Source organism: Trachurus japonicus, chromosome 14 (assembly GCF_045865225.1).
Source record: "Trachurus japonicus isolate A0001 chromosome 14, Traja_1.0".
Taxonomy (NCBI): Eukaryota; Metazoa; Chordata; class Actinopteri; order Carangiformes; family Carangidae; genus Trachurus; species Trachurus japonicus.
In genome coordinates this window covers 15,532,158-15,556,195 of record NC_140920.1, presented here as the reverse complement: position 1 = coordinate 15,556,195, position 24,038 = coordinate 15,532,158, and the positions used below count along the sequence as shown (strand labels likewise).

Here is a 24,038-nt window from a genome sequence, read left to right as displayed (position 1 = left end):
TTGGAGCTAACCAACTGCTGATCAGCGGGCGCTAACCCTGGCCAGAGGGATACGTGAGTTGGTTAGGTCCAAATAAAAACTGCGTTTTTCCTGCACTTTGAATGGCTGGAAAAAATTTTATTACACTGAACAATGGAACTGTGCATTTTTTTTCACGTAAAACCTCTTTTAGGCCGCGAAAATAGGCTGTTTCTTTGGGTCCATTCACAACAATATATGTTGTAAATCTCTGGGCAGGGCTATGGGCTGGCGTTGCTAACGGGAGGAGTGCAGAGAGTCTTCTACTGCAATTAAAGTACTTAGGGGCTATTTGTAGATCATACAACCCCACTTAAAAAAAATGCTACTATCCCTTTAAAGTCTGGCAGTCTTTCCTTCTATCACAAATGGCAGCAGTTGATTTGTTTGTTTTATTTCTCAGAAGATCAGACAGTGATGCACTGTAGTACCACATATAGTGGATGAAAGGGTAGCATTTGAATTTCATATCTCAGATATACAGTAGTCTAACTCACTAACACAAATTTTGTGCAAAAACGTGACAGTCACTGGTTCCAACTTCTCATATTTGAATATCTGTTGTTTTTACATCTACAATGGTAAACAAAGCCTAAATATGTTTGGGTTTGAACTGAAACAATATCTTTTTATTACTATCACTAGCTCTACTAAACAATCAGCAAATCAATAGATAATGAAAAAAAAAACTGTGAAAAAATAATTGCTCCATTGGCTCTCACATACAACACTGGCTTCCCCAACTCTTTCTAAAATACTTCATTATTTTTGCATAAAGAATCAGTATTTCAACCATGACTTCATCCCTCAAGAAATGCTTGAATCATAGCAAACAAAAGCCTCTTTTTTTCCAACAGGCTATCAAATCACCTTCCTTTTACTTTCAACAACAAGTTTTCTAATATTCTGTATCTATTTACGGACACCCATTCTTATAATTGCTGCACCTCCAGTCACTCGATCTGCCTGTGGCTCCTGCTGTCAAATATCATCGACCTCCTCTGCGGTTGGTAGAAGCAGCTGGTCGACGTTTCCAGTCTCTGTCCACTTTTGGGAATAGTCATTTTGTTTTGAAGAGAGATCCCTTCCGCCGTCCTGAAGTTCTCCGCCATCTCTTTAGAAAACACATTAGCTGACGTGTCATTCAGGCTCTTGATGGATGAAAGGAGCTTGCCGTCATCTCCTGATGGTGGGTAGTCCATGATGGGAAAAGGTGGACTGAGCAGGATGAGACTTTGAGGTCTCTGCCTGTTCCTAAAGGACGGCCTTTGGAGAATGTTCCCTCTGTTGGGTCTTGGACAATCTACAAACACTTCCAGACTGGGAGTGTGTCTCCTTGTTATGACTGGCAGTTCTGGAGTAGATGTGGTTTTCACAGACTCTGCAGATTTCTCAACATTTGGGTGTTTTTGGTGTTTGGGGGCCGGCTCTTTATTCTCTAGCTCCTCCTTTAGGTCTGACATCACCTGAGGAGGTGCAGCGTTGCTCTTCTCTGTGCTCGGTTTAGGACTTTCCTTCTCTTGTTCCTTCGCTGCATCAAAATCCTTCTCGTGTCTGGAGTGAGGTATCTGACTGTACTGCACCTTTGGAGGGATGACCGGCACCGCTTTGGCTTGGCATGTTTTTATCATGAAGGCCGTTCGCACCGACGACACACTCACCGGGGCTGAATTCCGGCGTAGAGGTGCCTGCCTGTCACTCAGAAACAACTCCAACTCTGAGGGCAGCCCGTTGTTCACTTTCCCAGAGGAGGTTAGTAATCCTCTCTGACAAGACGAAAACTCTGACGAATTACAGTTTTGCTGATTGGAAATGTCTCTGATGCATCTATACCCCAGGTCTAAGTTCAGAGAATATGGCCTGTGCTTAGAAAAGCAGTTTTCCTCTCTTCTCTCTGGACCAGCTGCCTCGTAAGACATCTGTCTGTGAAACCTATGAGATGACACTGTATTCTTCTGTTTAGTTGCATTGCATTTTCCTGTGTGAGGTTGCGTTGTGTTATTGTTGCTCATGTTGACCCGCGTGGGTGCAGACGGCAGATACATCCATTTAGTTTCTTTAGTAGACGTTTGAGGAATGTTTCCGGAGAAACGCTCAGTGCTCTTCACGGCGGGTTGTTTGTTATTATCAACTGAAGGAGGAGATAAAGTCTTCCCCTCCTCTGGGCTCGAAGTGTCCACACGAGAGCCGAAGGGTGACAGCTGGTTAAACAACTCCTCCACGTCAGGTGAGTGGAGAGGACTGGTAACCCACTGCTTGGTGGAGCTAAGATCCTCCCAGGGCTCCACCAAATCCAGCTCCTCTGAGTTTCCTCCACATCCTTCTTCGTCGTCAAGGTGTGGCAGCTCCAAGGCTCGACGTCGCTCCTCCAGACACACCGACAGCCTCTGAATGGCCTCCAGTTCAGGAATCGCACTCTTCTTTGCTCCATCGCAGGAGATTTTTTTGTTGTCTTGAGGAATTCCATGTTTCTGGGACATCTTAGCATCATCTACTCCTGAGAAGCCTCCGATAGTTGGAGAATTCTCTGCTGCCAAAGGATCCATGGCTTGATCTAAACACGTTTCCTTTAAATTGAGATGGAGTCTTTTGGTGTAAGCTGGTCCATCTTTGTTCAAGGGTGTCAATTTTGGATGAAGTTTTTCCCCTCTCTCATTCACCATATCAGCAGGACAGGCCTTCTCTGTGCTTCCACCATTGATTGCATCAAAGTTTTTGTGAAGAGAGAATAAGATATCTGACTCTGACGGTTGTTTCTTTGCAGCGCCTGATCCAGTGGTGATTAGGTGATCACTTAGAGAGGTATTTGAAGACTGCTCCCTACATAACAAAGACAGGGACGGAGAACTGCGGCTTCGCTTTGACTTAACATCCATCGTCAACTTTGCGCCCTCAGAAATGCTCCGGGAGCTGAAAACGGGTTTAAACGTCTCGTCCAGCAGGTCGATTTCTGGTTCAGTTATCTTCAGTTCTTGGTGGAGGTCAGGCCACAGCTCTTTCCCAGTAGAACTTTCCTTGTGCTGAGAAAGAACGAACAATAAACAAGATTAAATATAAACAAAATCATTTCTACAACATAATCATCCTGATGTGCTATGAGCAGTATTCACCCTTGTGTTGCCTTTTGAAAATTTGAATAATTAACACCTCAGAAAGTCCAAGCAAACGTGTGTTTTCGCACTCTAAAGCAAAAGTACTGGGATTCAGAAGACTATGCACCTGTAAATTCCAGTGATTCAACTTAATTTGACTTTGACAGACCAGCGAGGTCATAAACAACTGACCAAATATTGATGTGGACTTTGTTTTGGTGACTTTTACTTTTTGACTCTACTTTTGGTGTTTTAAGTTGTTTGTCTTTGAACTGTCTTATTCTGCGGCAGTGGTGGCACCAACAGCTTTAACAGCAAATGATTTACCAGTTGTAAAGCTATGGGCTGCTTTTGCAGTTCTTTTCCAGGAGATGGCGCTGCATCTTTGCCTTCTCTCGCATTTGCAAGGGACGGCTGTTCCAGTTCAGAAGTGTTCATCCCTGCTCGACCCTCTGGCAAAAGTTCTTTGCTTATATCTGAAAAAGTAACATATTTAAGACAGTTTTCAGTACATCTGATAACATGTTTAATCTGAACAAAGCGTTTTAAAATGTGATTAAGGGAGATGTAGTCACCCTCCGGCGATGCTCTAGAAGTTGGCTCCTCTGTATTTTTCTTCTCTGCTCCTTCCTGCTTCTTTGGTTCCAGTTGAGGGAAAGTGTTGCTCTTTCCACTGCTGTTGCTCTGCTCCGAGGTCTCTTTGCAGGGTTTCAGAGTTGCTGCTTTTTCTTTGGCAGGCCCTCTGCATGGCGTGCTGTTAGAGCTGATAACGGCTGACACCCGCAGGGGTACAGACACAGCAAAAGGCTCAGATATGTTCACGGCTCGACGCTGATGTCTCGGCGAAGACTCCAGCGGGAAGAAGCTTCCAGGAAAGGAAGGCCGAGACGAGCTGTTGTGGGAGGAGCCCGAGTACAACATCCTCCTGTTTTTAGGAGACGTGGGTTTGTAGCCACTGAGGTCATCACCTTTGAACACCTTCAGTTGCTCTGGCAGTGTTTTATGGGGGGTTGCAGAAGCACCTGGTGACTCCTTTTGGTTCATGCTGGAGCTCCAACCACCTGCCGCCCCGCCATCTCTCTTCCCTTTAAACTCCCAGCTTTGGTCATGTTCGCTCAGGTCATAGAGCGAGTCAGATCCCAGTGTTCTGGATTTTACATCTGCAGCAAAAATGCCGCCGGGTCCACCAGCTGGACTGCTTCCTGTTCTGTCATCATCTGTGTGATAAATATAACGGGTGATGAATAAAGCATGTAAAAAACATTGGCTCATAGAAGCAGATGCAACAAAACCATTTTAGAACAAGCAAAGACGATGCTTAAATGACATTTTTCATGCACATTTATATATATGAAGGTTTCATCCCCACCTGTTGGTAAGGAGCACAGGGACTCCATGCTCCTGGATGGACGCAGAGCTGCCTTCTCTGTGGAAAAAGTTCCAGTCATTTTATCTCACAATCATAGAACAAGACAGCAAACAATGAACGTGAATAAAGTCCTGAAGTCTGAAATGTTACATGACAGTCTTCATAACATGGAAATGGTCTTGAGTAGGTTTGATTTCACCCTCACTAACTTGACTGACCTGCAGAGGTGGCACCGTGTAGTATTTCTCAAAAGAAAAGAAACATGCAAATATGAAAGAAAGAAACCACCTCTGCAGAATTTTAGTTTTCCAATCCTGGGAATCACCTATGGACTCTTTACACAATTCTTAAACTATCTTGGGTGGGTGACTAATCTAAAATAGTGTGTGCCACTGAAACATGCAGCCTCCCTCTTAGATGCTCAACTGGTTACCATTCCAGTTGACATTTAATGATGAAAAAAGAGAAACAGACTTGTAGAAAGTTGGAGAAGCTTTCTACAAGTCTGTTTCTCTTTTTGGGGGGGATTTGGAGTTGTGCATATTCACAGTGGACTATCCGCAGGAACTACATAGTACACTTATGAGATCTCTTGTGCATGGGTGATCTTTCCTGTCGAGCATTTACCTGTCATCCCCTGTGCTCTTATGAACACACTACCGTTCCGGCTCAGTTTTCCCTTCGAGTCCACCGACCTTCCCAGGTTGAAGATGGACTTCCACTTCTTAGACTTTCCAGAAAACTTTCTCCTAAACAACAAATAACAGTGGTTAAGTCTAGTGCTTGTTCTGGCAGCAATAAAACACATGTTAATTATACTCAATGGGAGGCAATAGATTAATTTCTAAACCTGTCTTACTTGCTGTCTGATATGTCTATGACAGTGTGGTAGAGCGTGGCAGTGCTGGTATCAGGAAGACTGTTCTCCCGCTGACGTTCTTTATGAACAGGATGGTTTGGACTTAGGGAACGAGCCTGAGCTTCTTCCAGACTCATCAGTTTCATCGGCCCACACTGGCCACTGATCGGGAGAGTGGCGTACTTCTCCCCACACATGTGACTTGGTCCTGCAGAAGTGGAATAAGTCAGTTTTAGATACATGATGTTATAAAAGATGTAATAGTTATAATTTTGACATATGTCACCACTTTTATGTCATACCTTCTTTGGGTTTGATTTGTGCTGGACCGCTGCTGAAGATCTGATCTGTGTGGTTTAGAATAAACTCAACCACAGACTGTTGTATCCGAACCTCCTGGAAAGCCATGTCTCCATTACCAGATGAAGATTCAATGTTTTTAGATCTAAAACAGTAAGAGATGAAGATAAGAGAAGATGAAATCTTTTTCTTCTTCTTTTTTTTTTGCATATTTCCCAAAACAGCCATTGAAAAATAATTAAATAGCATAAAAAGTCGAAAATCCCATTCCCATGTGTTGTAAAAACATCTCCACTTTTCTTTCAGCAACAACTGATAAAATATGTATATTTTTATGTGAGGGAAGTATTTGAAGTATGTCCATTAAACAAAACTCACCTTAGGAGATTTGGAGCCCACACCAGAGCCAGGTTACGTGTGTGCATGTTTGTCTTGGTGCTTAAGGTGGCGAGGTGGGCCAAGTGCTTGGTGAGGTACTCCAGAGTCCTGAAGACAGTTGTTAAACACTTTATTATGACATTAATAGTGAGTATGAGCAAACAGGATAGTCAGTTGGACAGTGGTTGAGAATAAAAAGAGCTTAGGGAAAGAAGTTCACCTGAAGTGAGGGACTGGCAGTTCTTTGATGACCCTCTGAACGTATAAAAGTCTCTCATGTTCTCCCTGGACTGAGACCACGTCCTGCATGTAAAACAGACACATATCCATATCAAAAGAGTTCACATCTAAGGTCAGTGAAAAGGATTTCAAAATTTGGATGATTGATCACTGTGCCCTACAGGCATGTTTATCAGTATTTAATTTTGGGTTCATCATCATGTTTTAGGAAACTTTCCACAAGAAAATCAGTTCACAATCAATGTATTGATGAACTTCAGAGTAACGCCATGGTTGCTCTGCATAGTCCTTCTGACCTCCACCTACCATCCAGCTTTCCCTGCAGAACAAATGTGGACAGACATGCTGGAGAGCGTGCAGTCAAACGAATGGATTTGAGGCCCGAACAGCTGTTGCATTTGTTAGTCATGTGTGCGGTCGTCCAAATGTGCTCGTGTGCGGTCTTGTGCTATTGTCCAAAAAGGCCACAATCTACAGCAAAGTGTCAGATCTAATAGATGTGGAAATGAAAACATTGGGGTCATTCAGTGTGCAAGGAATCTAGAGATTTAAGAATGAGTTAATTCTCTCTGAGATAACAAGGGAGTTTTACTATTAAGCAACTGGAGTTTTGTTTTTCTTCATCTTGTGCCATTTGTGGAACTGAGTTTTCCGAAAACACTGGACTGCTGGAGTTTTTCGGGCGTGAGCAGTAAGAGATGTAGGAATGCCAAGGTATGCAAATGGCCCGTCAAGGTACACAGAAAGCTACACAGAGAGCATGAACCAGGTCTTACAGTTTGGTATTCCTGTTCCCCTCTGGCCTGCTCCTGTTTAAAGTCTCTCACATCTGCAGTTCACCCAGAAAATGAAGCCACACACGGTTTCTCTTTGGTATTTAAATAAATAATGTGTCATCCCAGTTTTGGCCACACAGGAGGCCATATAGGATCTCATTGTGCTCTGAAGGTTTTGCTTTTGATTTGTAACAATCTCTCTCTGTGATCCAGAAGGGCTGGAAATAAACTGTTTTCATCCTAACATCAAGCTCCTCGGTTGAATAGCGCAGAGCAACAAAACTGTTATTTGTCAGGACGGCCTTGCAACAGGCTAGACCACAAAAAACACAAACATAACACACATGAAAGCTTAAACATAAACAGTCTTTCAGTCTCATAAGACTTTCTGTTGCAATATATGCAGGCTCATCTTATATAATGATAATAAATCACACTTTCTGTTTATGTACTGCACTCTAGTCTCCAGGGAAGAGATGAAAACAGTAGATCAATAGTGAGTCAGAGAGATGAAGTCACGCTCATGTGGTTTGTATAGTGCTGACACAAATATACCGAGGTGTCATGTGGAGTAAATACTGCTTATTGACCTCTAATGTTGTGGTTATTATTCTCCATGTAACTGAGGATTGAGAATCAGGCTGATGTAAAAACCATCAGATGTTTCACAAAACTGCAAAAGTGACTTGAATGTACTCACGGTGAATTTGCTGTATAGCTCATACGTGAGCAGAGGATTGGGTAGCTCCCTGAAGTACAGCTTACATAAGGAACCCACACAGTGGATGTCCTGGAGGTACACTTCCTTTGTAAGGTCAGGGCACGCCTCAGAGCAGAATTCCTGCCTGCACACACAGCACACACACACACACACACACACACACACACACAAAACACACACGCACACACACACGTAGCTGAATGCTTTGATTGTTTAAAACGCCTGCTAACTACTACTGTTGCAGTATTGAAAGCTATCTGGTTGGCTGACATTGTGAAGAAATAATAAACAACATAAAGACACCAAACAGGCTCAGTCCTGGTCTGAGAGAACAATAATATATAAATTAAATATACCATGACATTTTATTTAGTCTTCATGGAAGAATAATGAGATGGAACCAATTTTATGGACGTAATTTGAGATAACAGTATTAGATTTAGCGGAGCATCAATTTTTACTGAATAACTGGAACATCTCCAAACAGGATGTATACATGTGATTATGGAGCATGTGCACAGAGTTCATACATACAATACATAGATTGTAGTCCAGGATTTTTAACCCACATGCGTCATTACAAAAATCATTCTTTTTAATTAGTATCATCCTGTGTATAATACTTTCAATGACCTGGGGGGGGGGTTGCTGCCTCATGAAGCTGCTACTGGAGTTTCCACTGGTGTGGAGCTGAGGGAATGGACTACTAACAACCAAACATCTTGCACGAGTACCTGAGGCGCTGGATATTTGAGGTGACCCCCGACAGTCTGTAGATCCCGTCCACAATCCCATGCTCCTCGATAAACTCTGCACAATTCTTCAGAACCTGAGGAACTGGAGACAATGAATAGTGTTAGTCACTATCTGCTTGGGAAACATGTCAGAGAATCGTCATAAATGAATTTTTCAGCCTCTTTACTCACACACACACACACATTATGCACGTTGGACTTGATCATGATCACTGGATCATGTGAAATCTTAAAAGTACGGGGAGAAGGAAATGGTTTTAAATGTAACGCTCCAGTGGGAACAATGCACACAAGGTTGACTTCATGGTATGGGTTTGCTCCACCATGGCTCTTTTCTATTCCTTAGGGCCGCTGATTGTAGGTGGACTTTGACAGGAAGTTAAAAATGGTTTGTTTGTTTCAAAGGAAGGTTGACACACCCAGTCCTTGTAGCTGGTATTACTTACGACATTTCCTCTAATAGAAAATGGCTTTTGAAATGTTACCACTGACCTACACAGCTTTCTCAGCTCCAGTACATCACCTTCTGTAAACAACCATGTTTGGCCACGCTTTTTAAAACATCTCAGCAGAGTCAGTTGTGGCTTTCTTAACTCACATGCTCTGATTCGGTCAGACCACAGCTTCCCTTTAAGTAATAATGAAACTTACAATTGGTTTAATATTGGTTAACTTGGAAAAAAAAAGAAGATCCATTTGAATCATCATTATCATCTGCAGGTTTTGATGCGCTTATGCTTGGATACGCAAACTGAGATTTGTAAATCTGCAGCGCTAACACAAAAGCTGACAACATTGTTGTATTTGTCAGTAAGTTGACTTTTTCTTTTTAAGGTAACCTTTTCTCAAAAGCATGAGATCAACAGGCTTTTAACTACAGACACTTGTAAATGAGGAAAAATAAAAGGTTGAGTTATCTGAAATATAGTTGGTCTCTGGTTTTTACAGATATTATAAGGTATTGCATGGTTTTAAACCAATGGGTAATGTGAGGTGAGAATGATTTCAACTTGAAATGTGACACATAGTCAGCAGATCAGAGGCGTTTAGTCATTTGTTTCTGTTGCGATGTTCAATGCTTCATTAAATGCTGAAACTGCAGCTGCTGCTGAGTGGTTTGCTTAAAAAAAAACTTGAACAGCCCTGCAGTCTTTCTCTTTTTGTCAGGTTTTGTAAACAGACCTTACAGTAACATTATTGTACGTTGACCTCAGCACTTCACAGTCATGATCAGTTTTTTTTGTGTGAGACAGGAAGTTTGAGGTTCAGACCTTATTAAGTCCATCACAGATTTTGACTCTTACGCTGATCAATATTTCACTATGAACCTGAAAGTAAACAAACATTAGCCTAACATAACATTGGGTTGGATTTTCAGATGGGTTCAGATGCTAGAAAAGGATTTATGCCAACTCTAACTGTAAACCCACCAGAGTAGAGAACACATCAGGTTCACTTTTAATACTACTAAGATATGTATTTTAATGATGACTTTGAACGTTTCTCATATGAAGCTTAACATCTACTTTTTGTCTCTGTCAATCTGTCAGCAGCTTCCATTGGTTCTCAGCCGCTCTCATTAAAGCCCGTCCACACAATATGTCTGCTGGACATTCATAACAAAGGGGTACGACTCATACCTCCTCCCTCACTTCCTGCCCTGGACGCCCCGCCTTAGTGTGTGTCCAGGTCATCCTTAAAGTTATCCTCAACGCAGCTATTCATATGCCTCTGCACGTGGGAGACTTGTGTTCACTTTTTTTCCCTTTTCTTTTTTACATATCTTTGTGCTTCTAAAAAAAATCACACATGATGGTTGAAAGAAAAGAACAAGACAGATGACTTAGAAGAAAGTAAACGGATCATTAAGGGCTGAATATGTAGAAACCTCTCAAACAAACCTGCCCCCACATATTTGGATATTTTAGGACACGTTTTGTTTGATTTCTTTTTCTTGGCTCACTATTTCTCTCGCAACTTTAAGCAACAGCACCGCCTAGCCTTTTGTCAGACACAGAAATAGTCATAGGAACTATAGTCATTGTAGGAAATTAACACAAAAAATGCAAGAGCCACACCCAGAGTCACAAATGACCATTTAATATAGCCAATGGGAGAATGAATGGCCTTCCTAAACGTAAAACATATGTACACCGACAAGTCATATATGTAACCTTTGAACAAAGCCTGTTACCGGTTACATAAAGGCACAGTTTGTCTTTTTTTGTCTCAATTTCACCACATAATCTGCCTGTAAAGCTTTATAATGACCATGATAATCTGGGAAATGACCAGTAAAGCACAATTTTCATACATAAATGCAATCCTCTGTCAGTTCAAGTCCAACAACTGGTGAGGAAATCATGTGTAGTTTGATGATAGCACCTTGTTAAAAAAAAAAAAAGTGTTAGATTTCAAAGAAAGCAAAAGAGAAAACTTTACCATCTTGTCCTGAGTTCTGAAGATGTTCTGTTAGGTCACAGCCGAACGCATTTTCACTTCCTTTCTTTTTGGTCTTCTGCTTAGTCCCTTTATTCTTCATGTGGCTCCAGTTAGTCGTCCAGATGGTTAAAACAAAACGATCCTTGAAAACGCAGCGATTGATCCATATGACCCAGAGGGAAAGGTTGAGTTTGTGGGTCAAAAAAGCAGCCACATAGAAATCCCAGAAATCAGCTCCCAAAACTCTGCATCCGCTCACATTCTGACTAACCACACAGTTGGAGGCTGAGAGCAGAAGTGACGTCACATTTTAAACTTTAAGTCCTTTTAGATTGTCATTATTTCCAGTGATGATCAGACAAAAAAGACCCAATGTTCCTTTTGCTCGGCTGGGACGTGGCAGTCCGCTGCTTTATCTCTGAAAGATTTGCAGAAACAGCATTCGAATCGGTTGGTTTCCTGTTGTTTTTTACCCCCAGCCAGTCTCTCTCTGCTCCTTTTTTATCTCCTCCTCTTTTCCTTCATTCCACACAGTCTCCCTGTGTCACTGGTTTCCCTGTGGCCGAGGAGGCAGACACGTACCAGGAGAGACAGATCCCCACAGGAACATTAGTTCTTACTTTAATTCAGATTTCCTTTCGTGAGATCTATCAAATATTCTGTGTTTAGAGTTGGATTCGTGGCAGCGGTATGGCAAGGATTTTTGAAAATATCCAGGCTGTGTTAAGGGGAGGGAAGTGAAGTGAGGGGAGGAGAACAGCTGACTTCTGTTTCTCTCCTACTTTAGGAATTACTGACCTCTTTTATCCATTTTTTTTTCATGTGCCCAAACTCGGAGCTAGCGGGAAAGCTGCTCTCTCCCTTCCTGAATGCTCCCAATGTATACAATTTCCTGTGCAAAGAGCCCCAGCTCGAAAACAAAAACAGACGGGTTCTGAAGGAAGAGGGAAGTGGGAGGTGACTGAAGTGAGGGCCTGAAGGGCACAGATGGGAAATGGGGGGAAATTGTGTGTGTGGAGGGGCGGGTGTGGGTGGGTGGATGAGGAGATGGACGACACATGGTTCTCGTTACTAACAGCTACGCATGTCGTCTATTTCTTTTTAACACTTGGCCGCAACTTGAATCGCAAACGCATCATCAGTAAAAGTGAAGCGGTGATGTTCATTCGGGAGAGAAATTCATCTTTTCATTTAGAACTCAGAGTAACTGTGTCTCTGCTTCCTGTTTGAGTCAAATCTGATCCAGTTGCATCCCTGCAGTGTCGTGCACTGCCTGAGGAGGATCACCCTGAGTAGTGATGATATATATTCCTCTTATTTTTAGCCATGTTCCCTTTTCACATGGAACATGACAGACGCCAACTCAACTTTCCCAGAAGTGATATTTTAAGACCTAATCATCTACTCCTGCTGCATAACTGGGCTGCAGTAATTTACTGAGTTGTTTTATCTAATTATATTTTCACACCACAACTGTCAGCTGTAAACCTACTGTAAGCAGCCAACAAACAGCCTGTCAAATACAGTATATGTTTGTTGAATAACTGGTTTGGTTTTGGAGCAAACTTTTGATACCAAAGTCAGATATCAGCAGACTCTGGTTCACAAATGTGAAACAATACTAAACCAGGCTGGTTATTAACTCATTGACATACGCGTGCTGTTGTTTCAAAGACACAGATAAGATGAAGCAAGAAGTGGAAAGCAGGTGCATCTGATCTAAAATGAATCACAATAATGACCCAAACACAAACTCAGATGATGATGCTGAACAAAACAATGATGCATCATCACCTTCAAGTTGTTATAATTATAATTTCTTAACACACAACCAACAGCAACACAACACTTTTTTTTTTTAATTCTGCAGTTAAAGGGATAGTTCAACATTTTGGCGAACTGGCCCATTGCCATAATCCCTACAGTCATAGCAGCAGGTTCGTTACCTTTAATTGTTGGTGCAAGCTATTTTTAGAACGGCCGAGCAGAGCCGCGAGCTGCTCAGAGCTATGCTACGGAGGCTCATGGGATTTCTTGGTTTTCCCTCATCAAATACACAATCCAACAAAAACCCAAAACACTTTTGTGGACAAGTTATCACCTGCACATTCGCCACGCTATGAGATAATAACAGAACGTTACGAGACAGAGTTGTTTTCAAGGCAAATGCAGAGACCGCTTGCCAGAAAACTGCCCCTGACAGGATCAGTGGTTTTGCATGAATTTACCTTGAAAACAACTCTGTCTCGTAACGTCCCTTTATTATCTCATAGCGTGGTGAATGTGCAGGTCACAACCTGTCCACGAGAACGTTTTGGAGCTGTTGGATTGTGTATTTGATGAGTTTGATGAGGGAAACCAAGAAATCCCATGAGCCTCCGTTGCGTAGCTCTGAGCAGCTTGCGACTCTGCTCCGCCGTTCTAAAAATAGCTTGCACCAACAATTAAAGATAACAAACCTACTGCTATGACTATAGGGATTATGGCAATGGGCCAATTTGCCAAAATGTTGAACTATCCCTTTCATTGACAGGACAGCTGAGATAGACATGGAAATGGGGAGACAAAGAGAGGGGGAATGACATGCAGCAAAGGGCTGCCGGAGGAATCGAACAGGGGCCGCTGCAGTGAGGACCAATGAGCTATACCACGCCCCAGCAACACAACAACATTGACATTCATCTGGAGTCATGTCTCTGTTCACTCTGTGATTCTAAGTCCAGGTTTAACTCTCTTTTAGCTCTGTTTTGTTCTCCACTGACGCCTGAGGGGAAACATCTGACTCTTTGACTACATTCATCAGGTAGTTGTTAGTTACCTGTGTGTGTGTGTGTGTGTGTGTGTGTGTGTGTGTGTGTGTGTCGCTGTCGACTGTTGGGTCCAAAACACAATGCTGATGAGAGCCGTGTGACTGAACCACAGCAGCACGGTCGCAGGCCGGAAAGTCAAAACAATGAGCTGACAGACGCTGGAACGATCAGTGCAGCTGAGAGAAGCTGCACAGTTGGGTCTATAATGACTGTATGTGGCCTGTTCGCTACAAGTGGCCTCACTCAGATGTAAACAGTCATGTGATCCAGTGCTCATAGAAAATGTTAATTGGTTAATTTTAGCAGCTTTAAGTATGCTGGGTAAGATTTCTAATTAAAGGCCGTGCCTGGGTTTTATGTTTTCCTTCAGAAAAATATTTTTGACTTTAAAACACATCTTCCATCCATTTGCTGTATCTGCTTGTGCTTATTCAGGTTAATAGATGAGCCCACTACAGCATTTAGTGACTCAGACAAAAAGCAACTGACATGCAAAGACACAAGCGTCATACTGTTGAGCTTCCAGTTCACCTGACCTGCATGTTTTTGTGCTCTGGGAGAAAACTGGAGCACGCAGAGATAGGATCGGGTCTTGTTGCTGTGCAGTGTTAACACACCGAGCTGCTGTGCTACCCTGCAATACTGCCATGCAATAATTTGACATGGTTTGCTAAATGAGTCTAAAAAAAAATCTTTCTCTGTCTTTGGCAAATTATTTGCAATCCAAAGCAGTAAGATTTTGGTTTTCCATTCATGATTATTATGTTCCTTTGCTCTTGTAAATAGATATGAACATCCCACCGGTGACTTCTCACACTCTCAGATACAAGGGTTACTATATTTACAAGCAGGAAACAATACAGTACAGATGGTAAACACCACTGGCTGTTTTGTAACATAGAAGCGCTCTGACATGCAGTGTTGATATTTTTGTGCTGAAAGTGTTTTGCGAATGTCACATGTGAACTAGTGACTTGGTCTGGCCTCGACAAGACAAAGCGTTCTTTCTGCACCATAGGAAGAGGAGATGACATCATTCTGTCCATCCCGCTCTTTCTTTGCACGCTGGTTAAAAGGGGAAAAAAAAGTCTGTTCGTGCTGAGAAGACTTTTCATTGTATCAGAATAATAAGGGTTTATTCTTGTCCTTAACTTTTAGTACATGTCCTCAGAGGGTTGAAATGTCTTGGTAGATCTGCAGCATAATTTACTGTAGCTTCTGTTAGTATGAGAAAGTGGACATTTCAAAAGAGGCAGACAGACAAAAGATTGTTTGATTTGAAGGTAAAAAAATATATATATTTAAACATCTGTCAATATAAACAACTTAATTCAAAGATGAGCAAACTCATTACAATGTAAAACTAAAAAAAAAATTGAAAGATTACCCCTAACCCCTAAACATCTGGAAACAAATTTTAAACCCACAAACTTTTCTAGACTTCTTATTTACTTTGATGTAATTATCTCAACAAATAATTTGTGTGTAACAATCTAATCTGCACAGGAAGCCAATAAGATAACATATGTCCCACCATTGTGCAGCTCAGCCTGTGTGACTTTAGAAGAGACACCTCTGACCATATTTGGAGTATGTTTCTGGCCTGGTCATGTTTGGGATGCCATTGCCTATGACACAGTGCCAACAATGTGTCACAGAGGGAACGTGAGGAACAAATTTCATTCACCAACTAAATGTTCAACCCAATTTAAGCCATAACAATGCACCACTCCTAAATAACAGTGAATCCACTTTCAAATCCTGGACAATAAAATAGCACAGTAACCCATTTATTCCCATTGACGTGTTACCCTTGTGCCCTGTTGATAAAATACACTTCTATGAGGAAAGTAACTTCCTCATGTATATATATATATTTTTTTAAAATCTTTCTCTAGCTTTAATTTGCTGTTTTTCTTTAATCTGGTTCATGCTGTGTTCAGCATCCTCCTACCTTTTAACCAAATAACATACAATCAGTTTGTCACCATGACTCAATAAAGCTAATGTTGCACAAATTGTGTGCCAATCAAACTGACTGTTCTGTAATTAACAAGGACATGAGACCTAAGATTTTTTTCCAAGAGTGGGTTGTGCTCTCAAGGCCCTCTACTGGTCAAATCTATGCACTGCAGGCTATTGCCATTTTTCTAGGACTGTACTTGTTATACAACATACTATATATATTCTAAATGAACAAGGAGGAGATATTTAGAGGGGGGCTCTTTGTATCCTGAAGCCATCCATGTGAAAGGGCACATGTAAAGCTGCTGGTGAGATATATACAGTGTAGTTTGAATTAATACCACCAAATAATCAGATGTGACGCAGGTAACAAGCTACAAGCGGATATCTTAAACTGGCCTGTTACTTTTGCACTTCAGACCGACATAAATACAACAAACTGTTTATACCGAGGTGCCTTTGTCATTAGATAAGCTAAACGCCAAAACTGTAAACGCTTCCCCTAGAAAACACAAAAACCACAGGACAATTTCTAAGAAAAAATACTATTTATTAAATGTCTTCTAAAGAGAAAATAATCCTATTAGAAGTGAAATGCATAATCTCCTCAATTATGATCAGGCTTCTCCCTTCAATACAAACAAAACATGACACATCCCAACATACAAACATTCAAAATGAATCCACCAGGTTACATTCTTTCGGGTTTATACGGCATCACTTTGAATATAATGCAATTATTCATATAAATTACAAATAAAAAAAATGTCAGTCAAATGTTTGATGCTACAACACTACCACAAATTTTCTTTGTTTTGATCATTTTACAAAAGAAGTTGTAGTTTTAACTTGTGCATGTAGAGTATTTTCACATATCAAAGTTTTAAACAAGTAGAAAACAAAAGGTTCAGTCATGAGTGGAGATGCGGCCATGTAATAATCAGTCAGGCCACAAACAATATAGAAAACTGTTGGTCAGGTATAATATACATGTATAACAGTGCTAAGAGCACACACACACAAAATGTTGTTCTTAAGAGCAACCTGTAGTTATTATGAAGGTCTGGTTTAAAAAGTTATGAAAATGAAAATATAATGATGAATGGCTCAAATAAAATGTAACTATGGCCCTGTTCAGACTCATTAATATTAACATGTGTCTCCAGTGATCCGATCATGAGTGCTCACTTCGATGGATCTCACTTTCTCGTGTTATATACAAAGAAACAGGTACATACTGTCGTTTTCAGCCAGTCTGATACACAAATATTTATGGTTCATGATGAAATTGTGCTCGGTCTAATTAGACTGTGTCAGAGGAGGTCAGTGGACTAGGTGGCGCTTCAATGTGGCCAGGACACATTTGCATTCTCAGTGCTGGAAAAATCTGAGCACATGTGGTCCAGACCAACTCTGAGGGACTGGATCTTGGTTCCTGAATCTCTGAATGAATCTGAATGAGTACTTAGAGCTGACTACTTGTATTCAGATCACCTGAGACAGATGTTAATATGAGGTCTGAACTGGGCCTATGCTTCTGTATAGTGTAGTATTGCTCAGTCTTTAAGTAAGTTGGACGGAAATAAGACACAACATTGTAGTTGTAACACACCAGTAGCTAGCTACCATAAACATATATGTATATAAATGTTAACAAATTTGATATGAGTGTATCAGACACACATTTCTAAGCAGCATGCAATGATCACAAAGTAAGTATGCAGATTTTTCTCAACTAAAATTCTTCATGTATAATAATAGAAGGATTTATACCGATGGTCTCAAAAGACTGCAATTACCATAAAAAAAGTTACATTAATAAATAGGAACCCACCACCCATTAATTTCTGCTTAAAAATTAAGCATGTAAGGCCTAATATAAAAAATAAACATGCAGTATGAGAAATGATCTTGATATTATGGCTCAAAGAACTATTTTTTAACACAAAAACATTGTTCAGTCAAAGGAGTTTAAGTTCTCATGCTCTGTAATTAAAGCCATTTGGCTCAAGGCAGCCCAAGTTAGTAATGCTTAAACGGCAACAATTATTTAGGTTTACTGTAGAGCAGCCAGAGATTTAGGAGCAGAAACAATTTAAGCCTTCTACCAGAGCTTTTTCACAGCTGACATTTTGAAATGTGATAGCATGAAATGCATATGTAACAACAACAAGGCAGCATGTCATGTAACTGAGCCCATTTCAGCTTTTTGACCTGAATTTCCTGCTGTCACAAGTAAAAGGTCTGCTGTGAATGTGAACCTATTGGTTAACCTATAGTTAACCAATATCAATAACTAATTCCTATATATCATATTGAAATTGAATATCACCTAATATGATCATTCTTTCATATATTGTTATTGCTTTTTAGTCGTCCTTGAGTTTTTCTACCCAAGGTTCATTAATTGTCCACTGAAGGACTGATGTAAAACTGTATGTTGTCCCAGATACTCATAAAAAGTATGTTGTATTTCTGACTCACTTTCAGTAATATTAACGGCAAGTTTTAGATGAGGATTATTAAATGTAACTCAATTTCACTCATGTTCACTTTGTCCTCTAAGAATGAGCACCAGAATTTAGACCAAACTTTAAAAAAGTGAATTTGTTTGTATTATTTTTGTCGAGTGGGAAAATAAAAGCTTAATTACATCCAAGTCCTTAAGAGGGGGTAACTACTTGTCTTATACGTCTTGTAAAAATCTGTTGCTGTAATTTTGAATAAATTATAGTAGCACTAAAATATAATATTTTTATTATTATATTATTCTTGTGAACAGATCCAGTGTTTACTTTATATCATATTACTCATTGAATGTCATTTTGAATAAAACATCTCTACTCGTCGCTCACTGCCTTGAGTTAAAGGAATCAACGGTATCGACTTGCAAACCTACACTGGTGCTCTGTTATCTGGCTTATAAATCCTCTGCTCAGGTAAAGTAAGTGACAACACCTGTGTGTGTAAGGACTGTAGGCGGTCCAGGTATCCACAGGATGAAGCACACAAAATGCACACTGTCCATATGTTCCAGGCTCTTCATAAAACAGCATGTTTTATGCTGCAAAATATCACACAGGCAAATAATAAGGCATATGCATAAATAAACGGAAGTCTAACAGCTGGATGTTTTAGCAACTTATTTTAAATACCAGGAATATTTGTGGCTGACTTCGTTATTTCAACTAAGCCGCTCATTCCTTGAAAGAAAAATAAAACTTTTTGTTCTTTGAAAGCTGCTCAGACAACATTGGTAATAGTATAAAGAAATAAGGAAGGATATGCAAAAATGTGCAAATATGTACCAGCTAAGGAGGTTGCCATTTGAATCTAATTTTAATCATGTAAACTAATCCAAGCAATGTGCATTTTGTGTGCCTACTTTGTGCTCGTCTGCACTCAGAGGCCTGACATACTGTGGAAAACACATAAAATATTTTTGGTCACAGCTTTCTGTTTGAAATCTCAACTCTGTGGCTTACCAATGTCCACAGTAACATTCACATACAGAGGCAGTCTCTCCACCGACAGAGTCTTATAGGAGCAGCTGTTCAGTCCATCCTTTCTCCATACCTGTGGTGTTCGTCCTAACAACCTCATCCTGAGTGGAAAAAAAAAAGGTTCACGGTGAAGATTCAAATTACAGCACAAATCAAAATCCACACATTTATTTGACTTTAAAATATGCTGATGCAGCCGTGTATTTACAGACCTGTCCTTGTTTATTTCATTGCCACTATCCCGTTTATGAAACACCATGGTGTAGCGAGCTACATCAGCCGGCGGCCGCACAATTTTCATTTTCTGCAGCTCAACCCTGCGGGACACGGAAACAAGCACCAGAGAATGAGTGAAGGATTATGCACCACCACCAATCTACCAATCGTCTTAAACACTATCTACACTTGTGTCCATCTTAAAGTACCTGATGCGAAGGTCGTCATCTTCACCCCCCCAACCCCAGTAAATGTTTGAGAATCCATTCACTTGAAGAAACTGCTCTTTGGTCATGGCTGTGACTCCTCCAAAGTAGCCTTTGTAACGCAGCCTGAGAGTTGAAGACCAGATGGAAAAAATGGTTTAGTATAAAGATGATATCAAAGTTAAATCATGCCTGAGCAGCCAGAGTCCATTAACGTCACATTGTTTAACTGCTGACTCAACTGACAGGAATTTAGTCTCATTTACTCATATACTCACTTGTATCCTGTTGCATTGCGGCCCACTACCAAGTGTTTGGGCTGCTTGTCGCAGACGTATAAATTGTGATCGTTCTCTGGGACCAGGTCCACATCATGGAAGATGAAACACTCCCAGCTGTAGTCCTTCAGAGCCTCCAGATACCCAACGTTTAGTAACTTGGCACGGTTAAAGGTTGCACTGCCAGCCTGTAAAAAACAGAAAACAGAATAAAATCACCATCTGATATAGTCCTTTATGAACAGCAGTACAGTACAGAACAGCTGCAGCTCAGAGAAATTATATAATTCCTGCCAATTGAATCTGAAGTAATTTAATGATTCTATTTTCAAAGCACCATGAAACCAGACGACCACACAGAAAATAAAACATAACTAGATATTTTACACAACTAAGTCAAAAAAGAAATTTATTTATTTATTTATTTGCTTTCATGTGTCTCTTTTAAACCCACTCGTTCTCATGTAATCCTGCATTTACCTGCTCTGTGGTTTGCTGATTGATAATAATCATTTGCCGTTGGATTACTAAGAACATTTTTCAGTAGGCAAATGATTTTCCTTTAGCATGTGAACAAGTTTTTTCCTGACTTGTTTCCTTGTGCATCACTTGTTGCATCATTGGAAGTCGATGTCACCAGTAGCAACACACCCATATGAGAACAGCTGGCCGACAAATAGGCCGATTATTTAGAGGAAAAAAAACTTTCTGTTGGCAGAGCCACACCTTAACTTTCACTCAGCTCCCTTTTCTTTCACAATTTCAGGCTTCATACCAGTTGCCATTCTACCAGCATATACACTGTAGCCATGTTGGTCTTTACACCAGTCTGACTGTTTGTTTATTCTGTCAAGCACATGAGCGGCCAGGCTGAGCCTCTTTCTGCCTTTCTCCTCCTTCCTGTCCAGATGGTCACCACCCTGAAAAAATAAGATGTCCCTTCTTTTCTCTATAATCAATTATTATATTAATTATTAAGAATGTGGCCTTGACCTGTGATGTGATTTGGTGGCATATTAGTATCTGTTTGACTAAAGCTAAAACAACCGCTAATATCTGTAATGATTATGAATTCAACTCCTGACATGATCATTTGATTTCATATGTGCTTAATGCGGAGTAGTACCTGCTGGATGACATAAATAGCGTAATGTAGTTGCTGCCTCTGCAGAAAGGGGTGCAGGTGGTGCAGGAGGTAGAGGAGGTGTCTCTCTCTGTTGCGATGAGGGATGAGGATCGCTACGCTCTGCCTCGCTTCACAGTCTTTGGGCTCATACTCGCCATCAGTCACTCCTTTGTTCTCGCTCTCCACATCCTTCAGTTTCAGAGAGGACTCAAAGGACAGCTTCACTGCTCCCTCTGTAGAAATTGAATTAACAGATATAAACAGAAATCTGAGTCTTATGTGATCGTTGTGCTATTTGTGATTCAATACACAGTAAGCAGATAAAGTCCGGAGCAAAACACATTTAAATGGGGCTTTGCTGAATACACAATTTGAAACATTCTTCGCAACTGTGTAATTTCAAACTATTTCTTTTGCTTTGTTGTTGAGCCCATTCAGAACAGACAACGTGCCGCAGCTGCAAATCCAATTTGCAAGTATTAAGCAAGTAATAAATCAAACTCTTTATCACAGAAAACAACAGTCACGATGAAACGGCATTTTTTTTGACAGGTTTGCCAGTTTTAATTACAATTATTTTCTAACCTTTAAATGTTGTTCAATCATTTACAATCATGAGTGGCACAATGTCCCAGCAACGATTTTGAGAAACTAACCTCTTCGCTTTATTAACTGACGTGACGTCACAGGTTAATGATTCAAATAAACCTCTCTATGATGGAAGTTAACTAATCTACTCTATCACTGTTTCATCTACAGTGTAAGGTGGAGAACTGTAAACCAGAGCTTAAATTTATTTATGACAAGATGACTATTTATCTGTATGTATGTATCAAGTCAAGGCCACATAACACACCATTACACTGTCACCTCTGCATGTTAGTGCACTTACGTAGCAGTGGTGACTCCTGAGGGCATTCGCCTTTTGGTGGTGGAGTATCTAAGCGAGCAGGTGCTGCGGTCCAAGAGTTGAGTTTATCCCTCAGGCTGTCGTCTTTGACTGAAGTTTGGGTTGTGGCGGAGGACACCTGAATGGATTTCACTGTTTCACCTGAAAACGTAGCTATCCACGCCAGCAACGAGAGCGAGAGGAGGAGCACGAAAAAATACTTCCCCCTTCGCAAAACCTTGCACACAGGCGAACAGAAGCCCATCGCTGCTTGACTTTGCTAATGTGAAACAGTGAAAAATGAAAACTATAGACACTGTTGAGCTATAGTTAAGATATTTCCTCCATGTGGGACATTTCAGCAAATATACTGACAGCCACAGACACAATGACCAGTCATCCCATGGCGATGAAACATGATGCTGATCTGGACAGTCAATCAATGAAATGATCCCTGTGAAGTAACAAAAACTTATTGGTGGAAATCCATCGCTGAATCCTCCAAATCCAGGTTCAGGTGATGAGGCCAAAAACTGTCGTTCTCTGAGCCCTGTGAATTGATTAACAGAGAGGACGTGTTACAAACCATTGATCTTGATCTGATAAGCCTACTTCCACATTCTCTTGTGCAACTACACCCTAACAGAACAGGTTTAAACTATAACAACAAAACACCAGATAAGACTTTACCCCAGAAAACAAACAAAGACACAGGGTTAAGTGTCTTTATTTCAACTTTGTCGAGAGACACTCATTCTCTTACACAGCGCTGATAGGGCCTTTCTGAAAAGTAATTTTATACTCAGTAACTGTACACCTGTCTTCTTCCGTTCCACTAAACAAAGTGCAGTATCACACACCTGGCTGGTTAGTCTCACTTTTCTCCTCTCTCGTCCTCTATGAAACTAAAACCTTCTCACGTAACTACTATTATCTCACAGGGCTTTCAGCTGATGAAGCTTTTAACTAAGCCTCGTGGCTATTAATGTTATCAAAACATCTGTCAATAATCCAAATGAATCAACTTAAATGAAACAAATAAATATATAAAGAAAACACAAAACAGATCATCTATATTCTCCCATGGTAATGACTGATAATCACTGTTATCGACCACTAACTAATAACAGTTAGGCCTTTTTTTGATGTGTCGATTAGCTAGTAGTTTCACCACTATCATAATGGCACAAAACTGAGCTTTGAACATCAACACTGACAAAACATGAAACAAAACTTATGTGAACATCAGCCTATGAATAAATACTACTACGACTAAGTTACTACTAATAATAGTCTTAACTGCTCCCTATCTGAAGGCAGATTAATTGAGAACCGTTATAATAACCGTTATGATAGTAACACCCGTTCACACATTTAACTAGTAATGGCTGAATGTCTTGGCTGCTTTCTCTACCAAGAAAACGTTTTAATAATAATGTTAAAGCTTGTATCTTCCCTCTCTGGTCTCCATCGCCCCGTGCTGCTGCTGCTGATAATACTGTAACGTTATCTGGGGGGACAGTGTCGTGCTAACCTTAGCTAGCGCTCAGCCTCCCTCCGCCGTTGTTGGTGCACACACTCCGGGCAGGACTCGACCTCCTTCCCCGTCCTTCTCCTCCAAACTGTCCTGGCTGTCCGAGCTGTAATTTGCACCGTGAACCAGCTGTTAATGTGCCCATATAAACTCGTTTGTTTTTACCCCATAGACTTCAGGTTTTTTACCGAGCTGTTAGCTTGCTGACAAATGCGGAAATAGCGCCGTTAAGTTACTGTAAAGTGCTGCATGAAAAATAAAAAAATTAACAAAAAAAATAAGTATGAGCTTTAGCGGGACGCCTATGATGGAGGCTAAACACAGTACAACTTTGATTCAGTGGAAAGCGTGAACTGTCCTCATCACTCAGAGGTGTGGTTTGGCTTACCTCATACAAAAGCAAATTTTACAGCTTGTCAACCCAGCACCAAACGACAACACACCGTCAAGCGACATAAACACACGCACATCTGCTGGATGTATTTCAAAGTAAAAGCTTAGACAGTGAACGAAGGCAAAGTCCAATCTAGGCAATACAATAGGCTATAGAACGTCTCTGAC

General features: G+C 40.8%; 2 protein-coding genes across 3 annotated transcripts; both read right to left on the bottom strand.

The window, feature by feature from the left end:
* Nucleotides 1-347: 347 nt before the first annotated feature.
* Nucleotides 348-11,659, bottom strand: arhgap31 (Rho GTPase activating protein 31). The gene is made up of 12 exons (XM_085797962.1): nt 10,951-11,659; nt 8,488-8,590; nt 7,733-7,877; nt 6,237-6,319; nt 6,017-6,124; nt 5,641-5,783; nt 5,339-5,546; nt 5,107-5,228; nt 4,480-4,536; nt 3,686-4,327; nt 3,438-3,586; nt 348-3,038 (listed from the first exon to the last, which is right to left on the bottom strand). The coding sequence occupies exons 1-12, from the start codon at nt 11,048-11,050 to the stop codon at nt 972-974; spliced, it is 3,927 nt and encodes a 1,308-aa protein (XP_085654088.1). The 5' UTR covers nt 11,051-11,659; the 3' UTR covers nt 348-971.
* Nucleotides 11,660-16,254: 4,595 nt separating this feature from the next.
* b4galt4 (UDP-Gal:betaGlcNAc beta 1,4- galactosyltransferase, polypeptide 4) lies at nt 16,255-23,880 on the bottom strand. 2 transcript variants are annotated; one of them, XM_085797961.1, is made up of 8 exons: nt 23,866-23,880; nt 23,478-23,583; nt 21,947-22,493; nt 21,055-21,287; nt 19,929-20,116; nt 19,654-19,776; nt 19,441-19,545; nt 16,255-19,329 (listed from the first exon to the last, which is right to left on the bottom strand). In XM_085797961.1, exons 3-8 carry the CDS (start codon nt 22,206-22,208, stop codon nt 19,194-19,196), a joined length of 1,047 nt encoding a protein of 348 aa, XP_085654087.1. In that variant the 5' UTR covers nt 22,209-22,493; nt 23,478-23,583; nt 23,866-23,880; the 3' UTR covers nt 16,255-19,193. The 2 variants fall into 2 exon arrangements, with proteins under 2 accessions (XP_085654087.1, XP_085654086.1); XM_085797960.1 differs by lacking the exon at nt 23,866-23,880 and having other exon boundaries at nt 23,478-23,806.
* Between the last annotated feature and the right edge of the window lie 158 nt (nt 23,881-24,038).

Bases quoted from the DNA above. Each gene is read 5' to 3' on its own strand.
- b4galt4 (XM_085797961.1), bottom strand. From the start codon at position 22,208: ATGGGCTTCTGTTCGCCTGTGTGCAAGGTTTTGCGAAGGGGGAAGTAT. The intron at 21,288-21,946 runs GTAAGTGCACTA...CAATTTCTACAG, and splicing joins TCAGGAGTCACCACTGCTAC to AGGGAGCAGTGAAGCTGTCC. The intron at 19,546-19,653 runs GTACTTTAAGAT...CGTGTCCCGCAG, and splicing joins GATGACGACCTTCGCATCAG to GGTTGAGCTGCAGAAAATGA.
- arhgap31 (XM_085797962.1), bottom strand. From the start codon at position 11,050: ATGAAGAATAAAGGGACTAAGCAGAAGACCAAAAAGAAAGGAAGTGAA. The intron at 5,784-6,016 runs GTGAGTTTTGTT...TTACTGTTTTAG, and splicing joins TGGGCTCCAAATCTCCTAAG to ATCTAAAAACATTGAATCTT. The intron at 5,547-5,640 runs GTATGACATAAA...CCACTTCTGCAG, and splicing joins ACAAATCAAACCCAAAGAAG to GACCAAGTCACATGTGTGGG.